The sequence below is a fragment of the Curcuma longa genome, unplaced genomic scaffold (assembly GCF_044706935.1).
Source record: "Curcuma longa cultivar G26 ecotype Majalengka, Jawa Barat unplaced genomic scaffold, ITB_CL_G26_1.1 contig_27697, whole genome shotgun sequence".
Classification (NCBI taxonomy): domain Eukaryota; kingdom Viridiplantae; phylum Streptophyta; class Magnoliopsida; order Zingiberales; family Zingiberaceae; genus Curcuma; species Curcuma longa.
In genome coordinates, this window is record NW_027433492.1 from 1 (window position 1) to 24938 (window position 24938).

Genomic DNA, 24938 nt, shown 5'->3' on the forward strand with positions numbered 1-24938 from the left:
AATGGTGAAAATTATAATTAATTATAAATTATTAAACTTGAATTAAGCATATATATATATATATATATATATATATATATATATATATATATTCCTATACTATTATATTTATTTTTTAAATTAACAGTTTGTCACTGAACCAGTTTTGGTTTCATCTGCCGACGGATAAATTCGAAGCCATCTGGATTATTATTTTTATTTAAAATTCTTTAAATAATATCTGGAAAAAAAAACAATTAATAATCTCTTCCGGTGGCAGGGACAGTGACACCTCAAACTTCACCCACTACCTCAGCCACCGTCAAGCGAACCCCATCCCCATTCCGATTCCGTCGACTCTCATGGCTGCAGATCTCCCAAACTCCGTCAAACAACTCTCCGATTCCGGCGCCTTCTCCTCCCTCCATCTCCAATTCTACGCCTCTCGAGATCCCTCCGCCCCCTCCGACGTCGACGCCACCCTCGAGCCCCAAATCCCGACTATCGACCTCTCCCTCCTCACCGGAGCAGCTCCCCAGGAACGCGCTCGCATGGTCCGGCAGCTCGGCCGAGCCTGCCAAGACTGGGGATTCTTCATGGCACGCACGCACCGCGTCTTCAATGAATGAATCTCCGTAGCGTAATTCACGCATGCATCTTTAACCGGATATTAATTGCAGGTGGTGAATCATGGCGTGCCGGAGGGGCTGCGGCAGGCGATGCTGGAGGCGACCGAGCAGTTCTTTGACCTGGAGGAGGAGGCCAAGGAGGAGCTCCGCGGCGAAACTGTGTTGGATCCCATCCGATACGGCACCAGCTTCAACACCAAGGCGGAGGTCGACGTCCGGTATTGGAGAGACTTCCTCAAGCTGGTCGTGCACCCGGAGTTCCATTCTCCGGCGAAGCCACTCTGTTTCAGGTGGTTCCGAAGCCATGCTGGTTTCGATTACGGCACTGAAAACGATCCAATTTGCCAATTTATTTCTGCTCCTTAATTTCAGCGATGTATTACGCGATTACGCGACTTGCACGAGGAGAGTGGGCATGGAGCTGCTCAAAGGCATATGGGAAAGCTTGGAGTTGGACGATAACTACATGAACAGGGCCTTGAAGCTCGACTCATGCTTCCAAGTCTTCGCCGCCAACTTGTACCCTCCCTGCCCACAGCCGGAGCTCGTCGTCGGCCTTCCTCCGCACTCCGACCACGGCCTGCTCACGCTCCTCCACCAGAACGGCGTCCAAGGCCTCGACGTCGAGCACGGCGGCAAGTGGGTCCACGTCAAACCCCTCCCCGGCTCCTTCCTCGTGAACACCGGCGATCATATGCAGGTCGAACTATATACGTATATACCTCTGTTTCTGTCATTAAATGGAGCACTGATTATCGAAAAGGTGCAGATTGTTACCAATGGGAGATACAAGAGCGTGCTGCACCGAGCCATGGCCAACGGCGAGAGAACGAGGGTGTCGGTGGTGTCCCTGGTGGGGCCTTCCCTGGACACGGTGGTGGAGCCGGTGGTTGCTCTGGTTAGCTCGGAGAGGCCGGCCATGTACAGGGGATGGAGCTACAGGCAGTTTCTGGAGTGCCAACAGGGGAATCAGCTCAAAGAGAAGTCAGTATTGGAACTACTGCGTCTGTAGAGATCATGAACGTTTAATTTGACTTGTAGTAGTAAGAATGCTTTGTTTACTTGAAAGTCAAAATAAAATTTAAATTAATTATCTCTTATTTATATAACATTAATTAACCATTAAACAAATTAATCCTTTGATTATATTGGTTTAGGTGCATAAGATTTAGTTTAGTTGGTCCTTAGTAAGCCATTAAGTCTCTCTATTATTATAAAAGTGGTAATTTCCATCAAGGTTTTCTATACTATGCTAATATACCATTCAATCTACTTCTCGACAATTTAAAATGATTGTTTTGTTTTATAATGAGATTGTTAGGTTGATCAATGATATATCTGACATCTAGAATTTGAAATTTAACTACGGCTCAATTTATATGAATTTTTTCTTAAATAGATAGTGGATCTAAGAATGTTGATTGTTAAGTTGAGTCATCATCTTTATTTTTTGATTTATCTTGATAGTCGATGAAAAATTTTTATAGGATCCGACTTGATCACTTTCAAAATTAATTGATTCAAAAAGTTGGATGCCTACTACCAACTAAAAAAAATACTTGATTGTTTTACCACAAGTCTAACTTTGTATGTCAATACATAATCATCCGTATCAGTCAGGCCAATCTCCGCCCAATAAGTTTAAACTCTTTAGGCACATTCCAAGTCCATTCAAGGTAAGAAGCTTTTGAGCATTGATTGTCTATATTTGCTCTCTAACTTATCTTCGAGTTAGATGATTTTTGCTTTTCCACTCAGCAATTATGTTCTATTGTAATCAACTTAATTAAGAACGAACAATTCTTTTTGGATTCATCTATCAGATAATTTTCAAATTTCAAAAGTACAAATAGTTCTTTGTTTAATAGTCAACATTTTAATTATTTTTTATTTTATTAGAAAAAATCATATATATCGTAATTGAGATTTAAATCAATGGTTCAAATGGTGTCTTATGATTAGACATTCATGTGTTGCGTGAGCTTCCAGCAGACTTAATTATATCTCAATATGATCACACTTTTTTTTTTTTTTTGTCTTCTATCTGCTTCATTTAATTTAATACCTCAACTTTCATTCCATGGCTGATTCTTTTAATGTTTTGGAATCCAAAGCCCCACTCAACAACCTAAAGAGGATTCTCCAAGTTGTGACTAGAAGTCATACACATCTAATCTTCTAAACCATCAATTTGAATTGGACCATTCGAGTTAATTTATTCCATTAAATAATTTAAATGAATTGAATTAAAATTTTTTAAACTCATTTAAAAATAGATATAAACAGATTACGAGTCCAAGCAGACTTGCTCATGACAGATTTGAATTGATTGAGAATTTTTTTTAAAAAAATTAAAATTAAAGTGAAAAATTCAATGAGTACTCATGGATTGCTTAATCTGTAATTTAAAATTAAAAATTTTAATTATTTTTTATTTTTTTTTATGGACTTGTGGACTAGTCTGTTTAATCCCACAACTCACCTTGATCATCATGATGAATTTTTGATTGGCCGATCTGTCCCATAATGAATCGATCTATCTGACAGCTCTATCTATGATACAAGATGATTACAACCACAAGCAAGAACATAATTATAAAAGAAAAAAAGGAACAAATTTATGTGGTACAAAAAATTTATGTGATATTTGAATAAAAAGTATAGAAGTCATGCAACTACTCTCTTTTACATATGCACTTGATTACATCCTAGCAATAGTGCTTTGAAGGTGCCCACAGAATATGGTGTAGATAAATCACTCAAGCCCATCTTTATCGTGGCCAACTGCAGTTTCTCGATTTACCTTTTCATAGATGATTATGAGGCCGACCGTGTAAGGCTGCTAGGGTGACAGATTTCACCTTTTTACAGAAAATGATAAATCACTCAAGAAATAATTAATAAAATCATATAGTTTAAATCAGGGATGAATTTTTTGAAGGTCGATTTTAAATATACATAAATTATATTTTAAATTTACTTATCAGATGGATCAGAAAAAAGAAAGAAAGAAAGAATAGGACTTGGCTTTCTTTCTCAACTGCCTCTTGAAATATGCCAAGCAAAAGCAACTTAAAGCAACAAAGAACAAAAAAAGATGCATAAAAGAGACCAACATTTATCATGGCTGCTTGCTTGCAGCTGGATTTCCACATCCACGACGAATATTCTTATCCTGCATTATTATCATACGAACATACGAATATGTTCTTCTCTCCCGCGTAATGATAAAATTATTATTGTGTGATATTCATGATCAATGATAATTTATTATAATACAAAATGAGACTATTACCTTTTACTTCAATCATATTTTGTCTTAAAAACACAATTAAATCCAAAGCTTGGACAAAGAATATAAAAGCATTTGGTAGTTAGCTTTTAACTTCACCTGCCTCACTCTGTTTTTGTATTTTTTTAATTAGTTGAAATTCTAAAATGATCGATGAAAAATAAGAAAAAAGAATTCATTAAGAGGATGTTTACACAGATGTATCAGCAAGGACCAAACCACTCTGATAAGTCACAGTGATATTTATCGATCTACAGTAGAAGAATTATTATCATTATTTTTAACACACACGGAAAAAAAGAAGAAGAAGAAGAAAGAACTTAAACAAGCGATAAGAAGGACGGCAAATTATTTATACCACCAAGAATTTAAATTGATCGATCAGCAACAGAGGCATTAACTAATTAATTAACTCGTCCTAGAGCGCGTAGGCGACGGTGGCGGCGGAGACGACTGCGGCGGAGACCCATCCGGCGGCGCGGCGCGCGGTGGCAGCATTGGTGCCCGGAGGGGGAGGTGCCGTGGTCGGGGCAGGGGCCTCGCCGCCGGTGGGGGTGGGGGAGGGAGGGGAGAGGGAGGGGGCTTCAGGTGCGGGCGTCGTCGGAGCTGGGACTGGGGCCGGGGAGGTGTGGGGGTGGGCGCCGGGGTGGGCGGGGGGAGGGTGGGGGCCGGCGACGGCGCCGGAGTGGGAGGAGAGGGCGAGGGGGTGGGCGGCCCGATGGGCGCCGGGCCGGGGGACTGCGCGGAAGAGACAGCGAACAGGATCGCCAGCGCCGCCGCGAGCAGGGGGAGGCGAACGCCGGAGAACTCCATGACGACTGGCCTGGACGCGAGAGAGAGAGAGAGAGAGATAAAGAGAGGTAACGCTGCGAATGGACAAAACACATGCATAGAGGCAACTATATAAAGCTCCAAGCGCCGAAGGCAGAATACTTTATTCATTTATCTGTTTATTTATTAATTTCAGATTAAAATGAACTAAAAATTGACTTTAAATTTTATGAACTAAAGTCCAAAGGAATCTCATAGATGTTCCATTTTAATTTTTTATTAACAGATATTGCCCTATAATTACTCAATTATTCTTTAATACTGTTAAATATTATATTATTTGTATTATCATCTCCCATCTAAATTTTGAATAGATTGGACACGTTATAATAACTATAATTTTATAATTATTACATATGTTGTAATAGTTACAATTTCGTAGCTACTATAATATATACTTAATATATTAAAAAATATTCATGTTGTAATAACTACAATTTCATAGCTGCTACAACATATATATATAATTCTGTTCACCCACCATTCATGTTATAGTAACTATGAAATTGTAGCTGTTACGTACATATTCCATTTGCTCATCTAACATTCACGTTGTAGTAATTATAAAATCATAACTACTCCAATATGAGTAGCAATTACAGTTTTGTAGTTGCTACAACGCATCCGATCAATTCAGAATTTAAGAGGGAGATTTGATGAAAGATAATAATAAGAATAATAATAAATAATATTGAAGGACAGTTGAATAATTATACACAATTCAATAGTGAGGTGGAATGTTCTTTTAATAAAAAATCAAAATAGAATGTCCTTGGATGATTGGAAAAGAAAAAAAAAACTCTTTTGATATTTATCCAAATTTTATAACAACAGTTCAGGTGAAGCTTAATAATTGCAACTACTCTTATCTTTTGTTCAATTACTCATTTGAACTTGAAGCTTAAAGCTTACAATTTGCAGGCCAAAGATACAATAAACAAAAAGGGCTATTTCATTGTGAGAGACAAGATGATGATGATGGCTAACTAATTTAATGGAAATTGTGTGGATAAATTTGTTTTATTTGCTGTCATAATGATTCTTAATTCTGAGGGGCACATGATAATATGCCTGCTAATTGTGTAGTAATGTTGTCCAGTTAGGATTGATGATGATGCAGAATAGAATATGCTTTCTGAGAGTGTTGTTTACACTTTGGGTTGAAGGTTCTTCTACTAGTGGTGTTGTTTATTATGCTTGGAATTATTAGGGGGGACATATTAATAGTGGATACTAATGATGGGGATTTCATCTCTTATCATAAGATAATGTTTTAGGGTTGTCGTGCTAAACGTTGCGATGGAGCTTCTCTTTCGTTACCGACATTCGATAACGATAGAAGGACGGAGACTTTCATCAATGTGTTGTTTGTAGGTCTTAAGGTTTATGTTCACATTGCCAAATGTGAACATTACGAGCTTGGACCCATTATATTGAAGATGGAGTCGCAAATGAGTCAAACTTTCATGAGTAATTTTTTTTTTTATGTTTGTTCAATAGGTAGAAAATTAATTAAATGAATAAATTTAGATAATTCATAAACTAATGAACAAATTTAAATAAAAGTATTTAACCTATTAATGTTTATGAATAAAGATGGTAAACGGTTAGTAAATAATATATATTTACAAAATTTGTGAATCATATTTATCAACAAGGTTCTTATTAAACATGTAAATAAATAAAAAAATCTCTTAAATGGAAGAAACAAACTTACAATATCAAACTCACTAACAAATCGACTAACAAATCGAACAAATTTAAAATATAAAAATTTTAAACAATCAAACAAATTTAAATTAAGAGCTCAATAACATCTACATAAACAAACTTAAATCAAGTTTGAATCAAGCTTCATTTTTTTTTTTTAAAAAAAAAGTTAAATTTGAACAATATAATCAATAACTTAGTTAATTTTAAGCTTAATTGGGTTTGCTTCATTTATTTTATCAAATAAATTTGAACAACACAAAGCTTAGATCTACTTAGCTCGTTTACAATCCTAAAGATAGTGTGCAATGAGATTTTATAGTGGGACACAAATTAAGCTCCTACTACCTAGGCACACATCAAACCCTATCATTGCCAAAGGTTAGATGTAAAGGATCTCCACACATGGCTTCACTTCGCCTTGCAAAGTGATGTGCAAATTAACTTGTCCTTGGCTTCTCCCACACACCTTGTGAGATTATAAGAGATTTCCCTAATGGTGGAATATGGCCTATTGTCTTCATTTGTCTTCATCTTCTATTTATTTTTGTTCGGCTTGCATTAGTCTTTACTCGTGGTCCCGAGTAACTTCTCTTTTGCTATTGGATATTTCCCTCGTTTTTTATCCCCTGAAGGTATCTAATGAGGCTCTAGGTTGTGTCACCAAATATTCTAACTTGTTTGCTCTTTTTCTTGATACCTAGTCAAACCCTCTCTATGATACTATCCGAGATTGAGGTTCTAGTTGATCGCGAGGTTGAGCCAAGGGAACACATATGTCAATGGGAGGAGGTCCACACATTTCCCTCTACCATTACCTCCACTAGACTCACTAAACTAAAGTAGACATATGATGTGCCAAATGACTATATGTTTGGTTTCTTAGAAATCCAATGTGTTCTAACTTCCCATGAAATGCTCACCTTCTTTGTCGACTATTTACCCACTAGCCTTGAGTTTCACTTATGTCATTGCTAATCAAGCTCTTTCTTTCATTATGTATGTCGATGGGACACCTCTTCGAACACATGGAGGCATCTAATTGTTTTCTTGTTCAAGTTATTCGGTCGAGGTCGAACCAATAACATGGCTCTCCTAGGAGGCTTTCGTGTTTCATAGATGCATTCACTCGCATTCACTCTTTTTATAATATATATCTAAGGTGAGCATGTTAATTCTTTATTTTGTAGAAATGAATTTCTTTGTGATCCTTAGTGATTCTTACACTAGTAAGGAGGTTACAACTTATTCTTTATGCTTAGTTTACTTGAAGGAGCGAATAGAAGAGGGACAACCCACATCTAGGGGCACATATTCACAAAGTAGAGAGGAAAGGAGATCCTTAATTTAGAGTGTTAGGACCATTTTGTCTCCCTTTTCCTCTTCGACTTGGAATCTACTAGGCTCCACCTCATCGTGCCCCTAGAGACAATTACAGCTCAATCTTTGGCGAGCAACAAGGACATGACTAGCTCAAGAGAAGGAGAAGAAGATGAGAAAGGAGGGGTGACTAAAGAAAAGAAGGTAGGCAAATAGGCTTATCAATGAGCTTAGGAGAAGCAAAAGAGAAAAGAAGAGAGAGGGGGGGGGGGGGGGGGGGGGGGGGGGGGGGGGGGGCCGTGTGGGGAGCTCATAGCAAGCTTTCACACACGTCGTAGGCCCACAGCAAGTGGTACACTTGTTGGCAAGTGACAGGCTCGATAGAAAAGAGAAAAGGAAAAAAAAAAACAGAGGAAAGCTACAAGCTCCGAAGGAGTAAAGGTAGGGATGCAAATGAGCCAAGTCGCTTGTGAACTATTCGAGATCTCAATTCAAAAAAAATTTATTCGAGTTCATTCGATTAAGTTATCAACCCGAGCTCGAGTTTGATTTCAAACTCGAAAATATTATTGAACCAAACTCAAGTTTAACAGTATTTGATTCGTGAGCTCGCGAACATATTCGTTAAAAGGTGCACAAACATGTTCGTTAAGAGGATATATATATATATATATATATATATATATATATATATATACATGAATTATAAATATTATATATTAATGAACCGAGCTCGTTTAACTTTTAAACGAATCATTTTCGAACCGAACTCAAACTAAACTCGTTTAACTTTTAAACGAGTCATTTTCAAATCGAGCTCGAGTCATTCGTGAACTATTTAATTTCATTACAAGCCGAGCTCGAACTTAAGAATTAAACTCGAATCGAACTCGAAGCTAAAAAAAATGAGCCAAGCTTGAGCCTCTTACTGTTCGACTCGGTTTGGCTCGATTACACCCCTAAATAGAGGGAGAAGGAAAACACTTGCTTAGGCAAGAATGAGATTTCATGATAAAAAAAGGAATGGGTCTTTCCACCCGATTTTAGGTAGATCAACTTTTGATCAAAAAAAAATAATCCGTGGATGGATTGGTAACTCCGCGTCTAATAAACATCGAACAAGGTCATGATTTCAGTATAATTTACCTCTCCTCTGATCCATGCTCTTGGGTAAACTTAGCATTAAGCCCTGAAGTTTCTCTCCTCAGGGAGAGGAAAAAGGAGGCATTACAAAGGATGTCTCTGAAATTATGATCAGGAAATGAACTTTTACAGGACAATTCAAAAGCTGTAAGGCTGCTTTCTTAAAGTAAACATCAACTAGAAAATCAATTAGCAGTGTTGAAGTAGTACCGTTTTATCTAGGATTATATCAATTTTTAATTGTAAGATTTGATAGCACAAAAATTAAACCTGGGAAATGAAAAGTACCCTTGCAGCCTTTCTTCAGGAGGAGCTTATTTTCTGTGATTCTATGCATAAGTCACATTATAAATAAACAAGTCAGCACTCAACACTAAAGATGGTGTGAACCTCTTTTCAGAAAAATAAAGAGGAAAAGAAAAAGTTATTGAAAACCTTTAAAGAGGCGTCCAACAAAAAAAATGACTTGCTTTATGACTTTTGGATGAGAAATGGGACCTTGAATTAGATTGAAATATTCTGCAACAATGTTACACTTTGCACATCCAACTAATGATGATTAAAGAGTATAAACAGCAATTTCTTGACAAGAATTTGAGAAATGCTTAACAAAATACGATTGCCTTCTAAGAGTTTTTCAGAAGCTCATTTTCAGGGATATGCTATTGGTAGATTTTAATCATTCTACATTTACAAAGCCTACTTATTAGTAGGCAAAGTTTCAAAATTTTAATTATTGGATAAAGAATAACTTTGAGTGATTATTGGAACCAAACAATTTATTGCAACATTCTGCAAGAGGTTAACAAATGTTTACTAGGGCAGTGTTCTTGGTAATTATTGAGTGGACAAAAAAACCACCTAAAACAACTATTTATATGTAACAGATAGGTTTCAGATATTGTTTCTAAGCATGAATTTAATAGGTTTTATTATGAGTTCTAATACACTCATTTGAATAAACGAAATGTATTCAAATTGTGAACAACTGAGACGTACTGATGCACTTACCCTTCCAGAAAAGGATGTCTATATTTGCGGAAAACTATTTTATGTAAGACTCTTGATGCAGCTGTGGACTCCATATAAGCAGATGGTTGGTGTTCAAGGCTTTGCCTCAAGGAGAATTGAAGAATATGGAGCAATATTGTAACTGGGATTGGTGAATAATATGCCTTCTGGAATGAAATCTTCTGGGGATTCTAGATTTGTATCAATCTGGAACATAGAGGAAATTGGGTGAGCAATGTTTCACCACCATAACTTGGGTGAAATTATCTTGGTTCAATAGAACAAAAGGAACATCTCATTTCAATCCAGGATCATTGTTGACCTTTTGGTGGTATTAGGTATTTGTTATTTTGACATTCCAGGGCGAAGATAATTAGATAAAATCAATATTATGATCTAATATCAGTAATTTAAAGCTGGATAAAAGCTACACAAGGGTGGAAGGTGGCATCAAACAAGACAGAAAAGTAAAATGCAAGTATTAGAATAGAAGAATCACTTACCACTCGATGCCATTGCTTATTCTGAGGTGGTGAAGGTACAGCAACTTTCACAGAATAATCATGTGCATTAAATGCCACATAGATGTCACCTCCAAATTGATCATCATGAAGCCTATGGCAAAAGGTTATTAGGAGAAGCTGGTACATAATTAGGATAAGCTTGTGCCTTTTCTAATCCCTAACTTTACATAAAAAAGCTAAAACCGAAGATTTCTGTAACAAGAGGTAGTAAGCAAAATGATAGTAGATTTTAGTTCATCTAATGGCCAGAAAAAACAAATATTGGAGATGAATAAAAAGCTTCGATATCTTCTTACGTAAAAGCTAAGAACTTGCTTTCATGGTTGTCCCAATTGTCCTCGTGCCAAGTAACATCCTTCTGCAAAGAAAGATATTTGCTTAATCAGTTAGGAAATATATCTAAAATGATGCATAACCCAAGAGAAAAATTATTAATACAGCAAATAATTAGATAGAGTTCTATACTTTGTCCGATGCATTAAAATGCATTTACTTCTTTTACTGATTCCAGTAGCGTCCGGCCTTCCCTTTCTTCAGAATAAAAAAGAACTAATTTTTTCCCCAAAAAAGGATTACGTGTTGTTGTAACAGTATGTTACTATGCTGCAGCTCTTTGAACATTAACAACTAAATCCACGAAGGCAACATACTACATTCAGCAAATACTTAAAAGAGTAATGACCTGTTTACAGCCTGCTTGTGAACAGTTCGATCAAATATATTAGATGCATCATAAACAGGCCGATCCATATAATTAAATGAGTCATAAATGGGTTAAATGACACAACCCATTTAACAAACTCAAAACAAATTGTAAGTACAAATAATATATTCAACTATTTGTAATTATACAAAAGTTAATATAATCCAGATCATTATATATTATAATATATGCACTATTATACTATATATTTATAATTGATTTATTAGATTGTATATTTATAACTTATATATTAGATTATATATCTATAACTTATGTATTACTATTAAATAACTAATTAAATATCTATATATTTATAACTGAATCATAAATGGGTTGATCCATTTATGACTCGACTCAAGACATTATTCATAGGTCATAAACGAGTTAAACCATTTTATCACCTGAACATGCTTACCTCAAACCAAATTCATAAATTTGCAAATGGGGGATTGTGTAAATGAGTCATGTAAAGTTTTGTGACCCTTATTAATAATGGTGATTTATGTTAGTTTTGAAGAGCCAAATCTCTTAACTAGGAAAGAAAGTTGAGGAGCGAGAAAAAAAATTGGACAGATGAGTAAGTTGATTGTGCTAATTAGAGAGAGTGAAGGGGAGGTATAATTCCAAATTTGAGAAGAAAGATTTGGAGGAGAGACTTAAAATTTAGAGGATAAATATGTTCTTTTCCTATTGAAAAAATAAATTAGTTATCAAGTATACATATTAATTTTTACCTTAGAAAATAACAAGTCATATCTTCCTACCCACGACAATTAATCTTTAGAGGCTTCCTTCTTCACAGCAAGCAGCTTCTTCTCCATTTGACGCATCCAACATTGCCCTCCCCTTCTCAACCTCTTCCCTAACCAAGCCAATTCTTCTCCAATCAACTATCCAAGTCTGCCCACTTCTCTCTGACCCCTTCCCCAGCCATGGTAAAATGGTCTTTTAAGACAAATTTGCAAATATTTCTTCTGTTTTCAAATATAAAAAGATTTGATATTAAAATATCTAATTTCCCAACTTTCTTTCTTCCCTAGTAGACAAAAGGAAGGGGAAAAAATTTAAACCATATATCTTTTCATTTTCTATCTTCTCCAGTAGATGGAGCATCACTCTTTTTTTCTTTCTTTTTTTTTTCAATCCTATCCATTGGAGGTTGTTTCCTACACCAAGTGAAGGGGTACTTTGTGGGAACTCGGAATGGAGAACTAGGGATTTTTTTTTTTTGAATCTGAGTTTGCAAATGAGGAGGAATTGAATATCTTCACAAAAGCTTAGAGACCTTGTAAAACTTTCAACCTTGTGGTATTCTCAAAAAAAGAGATGTTCATGTCTCTCCCTCGCATTGTTTCTTCCACTTTTAATGGTCATGGATGTAAGCCTAAAACCACGTAACAGTCTTTTTACATGTGTTACCGTTTGCTTGATTGTGTGACAGCTGGCTGACTAACCACTAATCCCAGAAACTAGAGAAATGGCTAAAATTTTATATTTTTTTAAATGCCACCCTCATTATCATGCTTTCCTCATTTTGACTGTTAAAATGAACATACTTACCAATTAAAGTAATTTAATTTATTTACAAGAATCTAAATTAACAAAGTAACTCCAAATATTCAAGGTAACTATTAGAAGCATTAGAGGAGAGGCTTAAGAGATTTACTTTGGTAAGAAATCTGTCACGTCGCAATATGGGGTGCTTGTGCCGATATTTGATCATCTCAGAAAAATATCTAAAAAGACTGTCCCTTCTTTGTTCCAACTTATGCAGCATTGAAATAAGGGAGAGAAAATGAGTTAAGCCAAAAGGAAAAAAAGAAACAGTATTAGCAACCATTTTATTGGCAGAAAAATATGAAAGAGTGTTACCAGTTTCCACTGGAAATGATTTATGGAAGTGTCATGTCCATAGCTATTATTATTCCCATAGCGAGTATGCCCATATTCGTCCCCCATTAGCATCATAGGTGTTCCCTGAATTGAGATAAGAAATCCATGAATACCTGAAAAATCTCAAATTCCACTATTAAAATAGAAAAACCTAATTGAATATATAAGTATGTAATAATGCAAGAAAGCAGAGTATGATATCTATAATTCATATACTGAAACTGCACTTGCATTGAGAAAATTCTGAATGTAAAACATGGTCTATGATGCCAAGCTAAATTTAGTCACACCCAGAGAAGTATTTGTCAGCCATTTTAAAGCTATTATTGCTAGTAATGTCCCAGATCCTTGAACTTTTATATATGTGAAGCTCATTTAAAGCTATTTGTGAGCCCACTAATTCATATATGTGAAGCATTAATTAGGAATTAGGTTCCAGATCCAAAAGGGCAGAAGTTGGTTGTTTTATGATGCTAGATAAGTCAAATATCATCAATTTCATCTCAAACATTCGAAACTGTATGGTCTAAAAGAAATTAGTTAACAAATTAATTTCCAGTCATCATGGCACCCATTGTAATCAAACCTTATTTGGTCTAATAAATCAAGATTGTGTTTTGATGATTGAGCAATATATTTATTGTGTCAAATAGGCCAACATTGACTGGGTACTTGAAAGTGGACGAAGTTCAAATGGGTCACATCGATTAGATACTTGACATTGGTTGAAGTCCAAATGGGTATTGACAAATATGGAAAGTCCACGAGGAAGTTGGCAAGAGAAAGAGGGTTAAAGTAGACTAGACATTTGGCAGTGGAGAAGTTCGGGTATTGAGAGTGGATGACCTAATAGGTCAAAGACGACTAGATGCTAGACACGTAATGAAAGTCACAGAAAGTCAAAGAGGACTAGATGTTTGATGGTAGAAGTCTAGGAAGATATTTGACAGTGGAAGTTCATGTAAGTCAAGGAAGACTGGATGATTGATACGAGTGAAAAGCCTAGACATGTCATGGAGAACTAGATGCTTGGTAGTGATAGAAGTATAGAGGGTTGAATGTTTGACAAGTGATGAAGTCCCAATAGGTCAAAGTTGACCGGATGTCATACAAGGTTGAAGTTCCAGAGAAGTGAACTATAAGCATTAGAAGTCCTTGCATGTGAAGCTTGACTTGAAGTTGAACAAGTGGAAGTATTAGTAGGTAGAGGTCGATTGGATATTGGGCAACGGTTGATGGAGAAATGGTCTCTAGGCATTGGAAAGTCTCGGAGACGAGGAGTCTCTAGACACTGAAAGTCTTAGTCGAGGTCAATTGGATACTAGAAAAAGATTGATTCCTAGTAAGTTGAGGTCGATTTGTACTAGTCACAAAGTATATAATATGACTTCGTATAAGGGAAACAAATAATTGAAATTATACCTGAGAGATCATCAATGCCAAATGGAAGTTCTTCATTTGCCGTAAACGTAGACTTAAAACATTAACATCATTAGTTTCCCCTACACATTTTGAAAAGTTAGGCATCATTAGTTATTCGAAGCATATATGAGTCAAATGGAAGTAAGGTTTATATACAAAAGTGTTACTAAATTATATTGCAAATGGATTAACTAACTCCACAAAAGGAGTCAAATTTATCAGCTAAACATATGTTGATAGTTCTCTGCTAACTAAATTAGCATCAGATTAACATAGAACAATTGGAGGTAGCATTTACCTTCAAAACCACAATTCCAGCTGTAATTGTCATTGCATCCATCTTTGCCACCTTCTCCATTAGCATTATTATGCTATATGGGAAAATGGTGAAAATAAAAAGTAAAAATAATGCTCCAACTATGCAAACTAAGAATTTCATTCAATTTTCTAAGAGGACCATTGATTACCTTATAATTGTAGGAAACAAGATCATAAAGTGTAAACCCATCATGTGCAATGACAAAATTGATGCTGTGGGAGGGTTTGCGCTTATTTGCCTGTTAGACAAGTTTGTCTATAAGAAACCATTAAATAGTCTGGGAAACTTACAAAACAGTGAACTAATCTACCTAAATTCTCAGAAAAATAAAATAATCTGCTTTCTTTAGAATATGCTATAGTAGGGTTTTTGTTCTGGATTCTCAAATTAACTGACAAAATAATAGCAACACTGCAACAATTCATATCTACTCAAAATGATAAAACATAATGATATTACAATGATATTCAAGTACGTGAAGATTTGTTTAGAAAGGCAATCATACTCCTTTATCTCCAGCAGTTGCTTTCAGAAAGGTTGGCTGTCATGGTTTCTAACTAAATCATAGTCAGAAAAATAATACATTCTTTTAGTGGCAGCCAATTTTGGATAAGGAATGTGTAAAAAGTTCTACCAAGCTTGATACCATATGAGTTATGTCAGTCCATACCATGGTTTGAAATCTCAAGCCAAGCTAGGATTTTGATCCCTAGCCAGCTTGAGACATGCCAACTACGTGGACTTGTTATACGCTGACCCTAATTGCAAAAGAGGATTAGGGGAAAAGAACAAAAGAGGAACAAGATGATGTTGTTCATTATCTTGAGACCTCACGAAAGTCTCGTTAACCATGAGTGAAGCCATTGCTGTAGCAAAGCATTTGTTGATGTTGCCAACCACGAGCGAAGTTGTCACTATTGCTGGATCTCGTGTGGAAGCTATTGTCATCTTGCGAAAGCTTCACAAATAAGTGTGAAGTCATAGTTGTCTTAGGACCTTGAGGGAGCCTCAAAAAGTCATTACTGTTTGCAAGTTATTGTGGGAGTCTAAGTTCTCGAGTTTGTTCCACATGTTGGTCGGCCTGCAAAATGAGAAATTTCACCATTCAACATGGAATACTATTTTAATCTATGGTCCATACAATTTGGAGTTAGCAACATGATGTCAAGGTTATCCCCTCTTATTCGATATGTATTGTCTTATTACTATTTTACATATATATATATTCATCTATTTGCGTATTCACAAATAGGTTCCCAACTATTTAAAAATAGGTCCTCAACAAATCCTATACCTCCACGAATACATCACTAATAAATTTCATTAACCATGTTTTTCCTAGATCTCCTTCTATTCCTTCCATCTTCAACTCTAATTGATTTAACTTGTAAATATAAAATATTTTGGTTCTCTATGAACATGTTATTATCACCTTAATCTATTGTCTTGAGCTATATTTGATTTATCTTGGATAGTAATATTTTTATAAATCTTTTCTCTCTGTCACAAACATTTATCTCAACACTCTCATCCCTACCACATCAACTTTTTATTCCCTATTGTTTTCTACTTGTCCATCACTTCCACCAGTTGGACGGGTCATTCCATAGCCCTCTATAAATTTTCTTTTAGTCTAAGGAACAAATGATGATAACATAAGACTGCAAAAGATTCTTTATCCTTTTCAACAATTGTCGCCTTATTGTATTAATAGTATGTTCATCAATCTCATATCTCACCTTCTTTTCAGATAATATATTCAATATATTTTAAACTCTAATTGGAATTTTATGTTTACCCATCTTCAGCTTATCCCTTCTATTTTCTTTTCTACCATTGCAACTACATTCCTTTTTTGTGAGTAATACATGTTGACGTACATTTGTTTCACAAATCAGCCTCCTTGTCAACCTCCACCAACATTGAAATGATAAGATGATGTCTCAATCACAACAGATACTCTTCCTTTTGCCTTCCACATCTTTAATTTCCATTTTCTCTTCCTCTGTAGAACTTTCAATAATGTGTTTGTGATATTTTCTGAGGAAAGAAAGATGGAATGCCTGATGATATACTAATAGATAAATGTACAGATATATAAAGTTAGTATTAGGTATAAAAGATAATGTGACTAATTGACACAACTTGAACACAATATAGATATATGCACATATATATAAAGTTAGATATAAGTATAAAAAGATAAGTGTTATTAAATGGCATGACTTAATAAACACAACGGAGCTGCCAAGCAAGGTCAACTCCAGAAATCAGCCTCAGCAGTGAAGTTCCTGTAGACAATGCTCTGCTTGCCGTGTCTTTATTGGAGATTATTTAATTCTGTTCTTTCATACAAAGAGGATTCCACCTAATCTTCAAGATTTTTCCAAACCTTGATTATGAGAGTCACTCAATACCAGGAAGAATTGAAGTGATATATAGTTGGAAAAGCAACAAAGGGCGAGCAGTGTTCAATGCCTCTTCATCTCAGTTGCAAGAGCACACAGAAAGCATCCAGAAGGAGCCAAAGCAAACCAGGCCATCATAGGAAGGCCTTATAATGGAAGCAATCATGCACAATAGTCAAAGGATTCTGGCAGATGTTCCAGATCATGCAAGATAGTCAAAGGATTCTAGCAGATGTTCCTATGTCTTCATCTCCATTGCAGAACACACAAGTAGCATCCAGAAGTAAGCCAAGGCCACGGTAGGAAGATTATAATGGAAGCGATGATTAAAAACAGTCAAAAGGATTTGGCGTTAGGTGAAGTCCAATCAAACTAAAGTTCTTGGTGCCTCTGAAGATGTGAAAAAACCAAGGGGAAAAAGCATTAGGATTATCCCATGGTTAATCCCCTCTACCATAATAACAAATATCATTATAGTCATTTTATATAGGGCAAGAATTAAAAGGGTGTTTTTTTCTTCAGAATCATCAAATAAGTGCACCATTCTTACCTGATCACCTAAAATAAGTAGACTCATAACAATTTTGGTCGAAATTTCTACATGAGTTGTAAATTTAAAAAATATAGATATAATATATATATATATATATATATATATATATATATATATATATATATATATAATAAAGGCAAAGTGATATATACATATATATATTCCATCATAAAATTCTAAAAGCTATAATATGACTTATAAATTTTTTTAAAAAAATGTTTAAGATTTTAAGAAGTCATAAATTAATAAATTATTACAATATATATATATATATATATATATATATATATATATATTTAAATAATAATAATAATAACGAGAAAAGTGATATAAATTCTGTCATACTACATCATAAATTTTTTAAAAATTTATCAAAACTACTACATGGTCATTTTTCTCATCAAATTTTGAATCTGAATTGATTAATAAACTCTAGGAGGCCATTGGAGTTCACTCATGCTTCTAAAGTGATTAATCAAGCCAAAAATGACTAAAACTACTGCTACATGATCATTTATTATTATTATTTTTTTAATGGGAATAGATAGCTACCCTCTAAAGGTTATTAGAGTTCATTCATGCTTTTAAAGTGACCAAATGACTTAAAATGATTATATTTTAGCCAAAATTGCTATATGACCATTTTCTCCTCAAATTTTGAATCTAAAAAAATAGATCCACTCTACGAGGCCATTGAAGTCACCCATGTTTTCAAAGTGACTAAACAACTAAAAAGATGGTCTTATAGAATTTTTGGCCAAAATTGCTACATGACCTTTTTTGAGTTTTTCTTTTTAATTTGATTAAATAGATGTACTCTATGAGCCTATTAAAGTTCACTCATGCTTTTAAAGCGATCAAATAGCTCAAAAAATAGTTTTATCAAAAGTGTTGCTCAAAAAATACTTTTATCAAAAGTGTTGCATAGTCATTTTCTCCTTAAATTCTGAATCTCAACATTGCAATCAACCTATATTTTCAAAGTGGCTAAAATTGCTACAAGAGCATTTTCTTCTTAATTTTTGAATCTAAATAAATAGATGCAATTTAGGAGGCTATTGAAGTTCACTTATACTTTTAAAGTAATCAAACAACTAAAAAATGGTAATTTTGGCCAAATCTACTATATAATCATTTTCCCTCAAATTTGAATGTGACTAGATAGATGCACTTTAAAAGTACATTTGAATGTGACTAGATAGTTTTCCATTTCATGTGTGGGTGGGGATAGTTGACTTGATTGGACCTGACCTCCCAACACATGAATTGATTACATACATATGTATTGATAGTGGGATTCAAATGCATGACGAACTTTATATCATATTAAAGTTGATTGGCTAACCATTTATTCTTAAATTTCAAGCTATTAGGAAAGTGACCAATTTATATATTTATATAATTATCAGTGAGCACTAGGCAACCAACATTAGTGGCCAATAATTCCTTGATCAATTGATACTCCATCGCTGGTAGGCATGAGAGCCAAAGCTTGGGTATGAACGAAGAGAACTCGCCTGATGTTGAAATAGGAGGTTATGGCAGTAGAGACCATCAGACCAAGAGTAATTTGAGCCATCAGAGTGCATGAGTGTAATAAGGAAAAAGGTGGAGAAGCACACTCATGGATATTGAGAGGAAATCATGATCATAGTTTCACATTTAAGTTTCTGAAGATTGAACGACCATATTTTATAATTTCAAAGGCTAAGATGTCCTAGATACTATGGATTTGAAGAGGAGCAGGATCAAACACTAAAGCGTATGAGTGTGCATCTATAGTCAACTTATATAATCCTCAATATTCTTGCACTTTACCAAGTACTGTCTCAGTTTACAAATCCTGAATGGAAACAGAAATAGCAATAGGGTTTTGGAAACAAATTTAACTTAGCAAATTTACTAAGTAAATTCACAGAAAAAATTTAGGTACATTGAGAACCGAAGACAGTGGTAAAGATTATGTATGAGTAACCTGATCAATATCTTGTACAAATGAGTGACCCATCTACTACTGCAGCACTGATAGGATGAGATGCAAGTTTGACCCCCAAACTAAAAGGAGATATTATGTGACTCATGCAGACAATAGAATCAACTTTACAAGACCAAGGATGATGTTCACTAAGAAGATGATATGATCCAAGTAACTTCCCATTAAAAGAAATGTCAATACCCATCGACTGGTATTTGAATAGGAGATTAGCATGGATCTTTTGCTTATATTGCCATCCTATATGATTGGAAATAGTAAACAAGAAAAGAATTCAGATACGTGAAGCAGCAGCAGCAGATTCTGGCCTTCTATAGAAAGAGCTCGCATAATTGTAACAATAGATCGGGTCGTGATCTAAAAGGGTAGCCTAGTGCACGAAGCTCCCGCTAATGCGGGATTCTAGGAAGGGTCGGACATTGTATCTATTGTATGCAGTTTCACCTTGCATTGTAAGAAGTTGTGATCTGAAGTAGAAAAAATAAATCCTTCAGAATGAGTTAAAAAATTTGGAAACTAACAAAGAACAGCACAGATGAAATCTGGTGAAACTGAGCTGCAGGAAACAACTCTCACCAAACTGAAGAACAATTAGAGGATATCATTATTTTCATTTTACAACCCTAAGCTTTGTATGCCAGTATCAAATCCTATTATATTTAAAAATAAGTCCTCAAAAACTAACTAAAACATTGGATAGGGTGCAAATGGCAAAAAAATATTGAGTAATAGGTGTTTAAGGTTTATCCTCACCAATTCTTCAAGCAGAAAGAAATCGAAGTGTCATTGTTAACCTCATATGTGGTAAGATGATACCCCATTATCTTAATGTACAAGATGAATCTAGGTCAGCTCCAATTAGGTTGCAGGGAGGATCAGTGCATATTATTGTGGAATTAGATTAAAGGATTGAGATCTAATCAGTCTCCAAACTAGCAAGATAGCAACACTAACAAGATGAGTCAAATGTAAGCTTCAGTATCAATGATACCCAGGCAACTTTCATTCTTTGTGGAGCTTGTGGCAACCAAGACGATATTCCTACGGATATCATAGTCTTTTTATAACCCACCCATTTAGAATCTTCAAATATTTACATAATGATTTGAGATAGCAGATAATGCATCGTTCGTTAAAGTGATGCAGCCGCAATTGAAAGAATATGTTTTATCTTCCAGCTAAAGGGCTTCAAGTCTAAATGATGCAGTTGTTTTATTCAGCAGAAGTAACCCAAGATAAGCTGCTCATGAGGGATTCTACCCAACACCACTTATGGTCTCAGCAGTAACTCTCCTTTCTCTCATAATTGATCATTAGTAGTATTTCTGGATGGATTAACTAGTAATATGGTGACCATAAATATTAAGAGATATTCAGTAGTCAATATGCACGAGAGAAAATTGGTGTGAAAAATAAACATTTAAGAATCAAACTTTATAATAGAAAGATAAAAGATGCACCTGATACAAATCAGCAGAGCCAGATACACGAGTTGCAAAGCTACCTTTCATACTGCAATCACCCTGAGAAACATTGAACACATCAAGAAAACTAACAAAGAGATAAGCTTAAACCTGGATGAGAAAAAAAATGCATTTTTCTTAAATTATAATGCAAAGTGAGCAGAGTCAGGTCTGATCAAAATCCAGGAAATGTATATGTTAACACATTATGTATTCTGTTGCTTCAAAGAAAATAAGCAAAGAATTTTTCCTACATAAAACTTAAAAGAAAATTAAACATCTATAGTGAATAGTATTTTAATTATGCACAATGATGGACAATATGCACAAACTTAATAGCACTTTCTATTTAATTCTATAAGAATCAACATTTTTTACTATAAACTGAACAAAGTGTAGGGTTAAACGAAATGTATCTCCAAAAACCAAAAAACTATACATGATAAGGAAACGAAAAAGAAATCCATAAATATATTTACGGTTTTGTTAAAGAGATCCAACACCTTCAGCACTCACCTTTCCCAGGAAGACAAAATAAGATGCAGTACATGGTTAAAAGAGCAACCTTTGTAGCTAGGATACTGGAATCTTAACCATTACAATTGCATCACATCAGCCTAAAACTATGTTTCTTGATATAATAATGTCACAAACCAACTCAAAAGAGAAGTGACTTTTGAACAATAAAACTAGCTTATAACTACTGGCCTAAAATGCTTAACCCTAATTACTTAAAGACTTAAGAGCTCACTTACTAAGGTGTCAGAGCATCATTTACAAATTGTGTTAGCCCCAAATATTCAGTGTTGCCACATGCTACGCAAGGCTATATCACTAGCAATCTATTAACAATCTTTTGCTATATTAATTAAATTTCCTAAAATGAGTTTCCTACAAATGAAGAAAAATAAGGTGCCACAATTTTTTTTCCAAGTTGCATTCTCCTCCATTTCCTTTGGCAGAAAAAAAAGTTAGAGGGAAGGGGAAAATAGAAATCTTTTCCAAATTTTATCTATATTGCTTCTATCCAATTTGGCTAGCAACCTTAGTTTTCACATGGAATCAAGCTTAAATCCAAGCTTAATTTTATATATATATATATATATATATATATATATAAATCTATTTTTGATTTATGTTTTTATTTTTTTACATTTGACAAATAAAGTTTGCAAAATTTTTCCACTCTTTTTCCTTCCATCAAAGGAAAGAATTGGACAGAATATATTCCACAATATTTTTTCCTGTAATTTTTTCTACCTTCTTTCTTTTTCTAACTGTTTTCTTCAGTTTTCCACAGAGAAGAGAAATAGCTAGTGAAAGAAAACAGTTAGAAGAAAAAAATGGGAGTAAAAAGGTATAAATTTCCCTAGTTTCTTATTCCTTAGAGGTAAATAAAGATGGACGGAAAGTTTGTTTAAAGAAATAAAAAAATTATCGAATTAAATAAGATTTTATTAAGAAAAATTTATTTTGACAGAATTTTCTAGTCAAACATGTCAACTGTTCATTTGGGCAAATTATTATACAAAGAACTTGAGCCATCTTCCTTCCACCCTTTGTTTGAAGGAGGGAGATAGATAAAGCTTTTCTCAGGTGCATTTCCTTCATTCATCCCTTCCATCATAAGAACCTGAGTCTTAATCTCCCACTTCTCCTTGCATCTTTAATCAATTCAACTCATCCAAATCTAAAATCTATTAATCAGTATTTAGATTTATATCATCTCAACCTATTTGCTCATTTTATCATTTAACAAAATTGCATCTAATTCCATCTAAATATCTTTCTTATCAGCTCAAGCATTTAAGATAAGTAGTTGGCAATCAACATTATAACAGAGTAGGAGATCCAAGGTCTAACTCCTATATGTTAAAAAATATTATTTCATCAATTTATATGTCGAGATCAATAAAATTCTATAAGTCCATCCACACATAAAGGGGGTATATTAAGAAAATTTATTTAAACACCTCAAGCATTTAAATAAATGGTTAGCCAATGGATTTCAACACATAATATTCTTTATGCAATCTTTTAATAGCAATCTCATGCGTCTACATTAGAATTTTCATCTTTGCTACATTAAGTAAAGCTTTATATGCACTCTTAATTAACCCACCACTCCCTCTAAAACCAAATCAAGATGTCAGTTTTAGATCCAAATATTACTTTTAAAAAATAAATAATCCAGATATTTTGCTTGCACACCCTTTTCCCTTATTGTGCTCCCTCAACCACAAGGCAAAACATAACTAAAACCAAATCAAGATGTAGTTTTAGATCCAAATATTACTTTTAAAAAATAAATAATCCAGATATTTTGCTTGCACACCCTTTTCCCTTATTGTGCTCCCTCAACCACAAGGAAATATTATTAGCGGACAGAATAGCGATTATCCTGCGAACTGTATTGATTCCGTTGGTTCGATTGCAAACACTGGAATCAATCTTCTAAAACCTATTAATTCGGAAAAATATCATAAAATAAAAAAAATTAAATGGCGTTGTCGAAAATATTATTAAACTAAAAATATCACATAATATCAACTAGCCAAATTTTTAAATAGACCCAAAACCTAAGACGCAAAGAAAGAAAAAATTTCTTAACAAAAAGAAAAAAAATCTTAACGGACTCAGAATGGTAAAAATCCTAAAAGGCTCAAAATCCTAAAATATAAAAGATAGAAATTACCAAAAATACTCTAAATACTAAAAAATTATCAAAAAATAAAAATTATCAAAAATAATAATAATAATCTTCGGATCCTTCTGCATCAGTACTGAACAACGTTTTTACGCTCGGAGGAAGATCCTCTGATACCAACTGACTCTCGGCGGGATAGAGCCTAGAGCAAAGCAAACATTGTATCGGTTATTCTATCTGGAGCATCAAGACAAGACCTACCTAGGATTCAAATGATTTTTAGATGAGATGGAGTATGGAGACGTAGCCTATGCTTTGCTACCTTACAAGAACAATGTAATAGTTATAGACCCTGATTTATCATCATAAGTATAACAGCTGCTAGAAGATTTTACCAATTTGATGTAGATGATCTTCCTCTTGGGTGACCACCTGACACTATTCTAAGTTCGGAGATGAGTTTTTTCAACCCGAGGTGACTAATACAAGAGGATCTGAAGATTTTTATTACTATTTTTGATAATTTTTATTTTTGGATAATTTTTGAGTTTTTTATATTTAAAATATTTTTGGTAATTTCTATCTTTTGTATTTTAGGATTTTGAGTCCATTTAGGATTTAGAATATGTTCAAATTTATTTCCTTTCTGTTAGAATTTTTTCTTTCTTTTGCATCTTAGGATTTTGAGTCTATTTAAATAATTGTTCAGTTGATGTTTAGAGTTAAGTTGTTGATGAATAATATTTTCGACAATGTCGTTTATTTTTCTATCTCCTGATATTCTTCCAAATTAATAGGTTTTAGAAGATTATTTCCGGTGTCGTAGTCAATCAACAGAATCAATAATGCCTGTAGGATAATCGCTATCCCGTTCGATGTCAGTTGGTATCAGAGCAACAGATACCCACTGACGTTGGATAGAATAACGATTATCTTGTAGATTGTATTGATTTCATTGGTTCAATTGCAAACGCTAGAATCAATCTTTTAAAACCTGTTGATTCAGAAGAATATCAGAAAATAGAAAAATAAATGGCACTGCCGAAAAGATTATAAAACCAAAAACATCATATAACATCAACTAGACAATTGTTTAAA

At 34.4% G+C, this 24938-nt stretch overlaps 2 protein-coding genes across 3 annotated transcripts in view; one reads left to right on the forward strand and one right to left on the reverse strand.

The window, feature by feature from the left end:
* The first annotated feature begins 252 nt into the window (after positions 1 to 252).
* On the forward strand, positions 253 to 1695 carry LOC141819082 (2-oxoglutarate-dependent dioxygenase 19-like). Its single transcript, XM_074706450.1, has 4 exons — positions 253 to 578; positions 660 to 898; positions 981 to 1308; positions 1378 to 1695. The coding sequence occupies exons 1-4, from the start codon at positions 342 to 344 to the stop codon at positions 1618 to 1620; spliced, it is 1047 nt and encodes a 348-aa protein (XP_074562551.1). The 5' UTR covers positions 253 to 341; the 3' UTR covers positions 1621 to 1695.
* Positions 1696 to 9857: 8162 nt separating this feature from the next.
* LOC141819078 (isoamylase 3, chloroplastic) overlaps positions 9858 to 24938 on the reverse strand; it is a gene marked incomplete at its 5' end in the record, with an annotated part of 30063 nt that continues 14982 nt past the window's right edge. Inside the window, 9 exon segments of one of the 2 annotated variants that reach the window (XM_074706449.1) lie at positions 9858 to 10122; positions 10419 to 10530; positions 10736 to 10794; positions 12809 to 12907; positions 13015 to 13119; positions 14458 to 14537; positions 14756 to 14828; positions 14925 to 15014; positions 21191 to 21253. In XM_074706449.1, coding sequence (XP_074562550.1) covers positions 10009 to 10122; positions 10419 to 10530; positions 10736 to 10794; positions 12809 to 12907; positions 13015 to 13119; positions 14458 to 14537; positions 14756 to 14828; positions 14925 to 15014; positions 21191 to 21253 — 795 coding nt within the window. 2 annotated transcript variants of the gene reach the window in all.

Coding starts and splice junctions, on each gene's coding strand:
- LOC141819082 (XM_074706450.1), top strand. CDS start 342: ATGGCTGCAGATCTCCCAAACTCCGTCAAACAACTCTCCGATTCCGGC. Junction 579..659: donor AAGACTGGGGATTCTTCATG/GCACGCACGCAC, acceptor TATTAATTGCAG/GTGGTGAATCATGGCGTGCC. Junction 1,309..1,377: donor ACACCGGCGATCATATGCAG/GTCGAACTATAT, acceptor GAAAAGGTGCAG/ATTGTTACCAATGGGAGATA.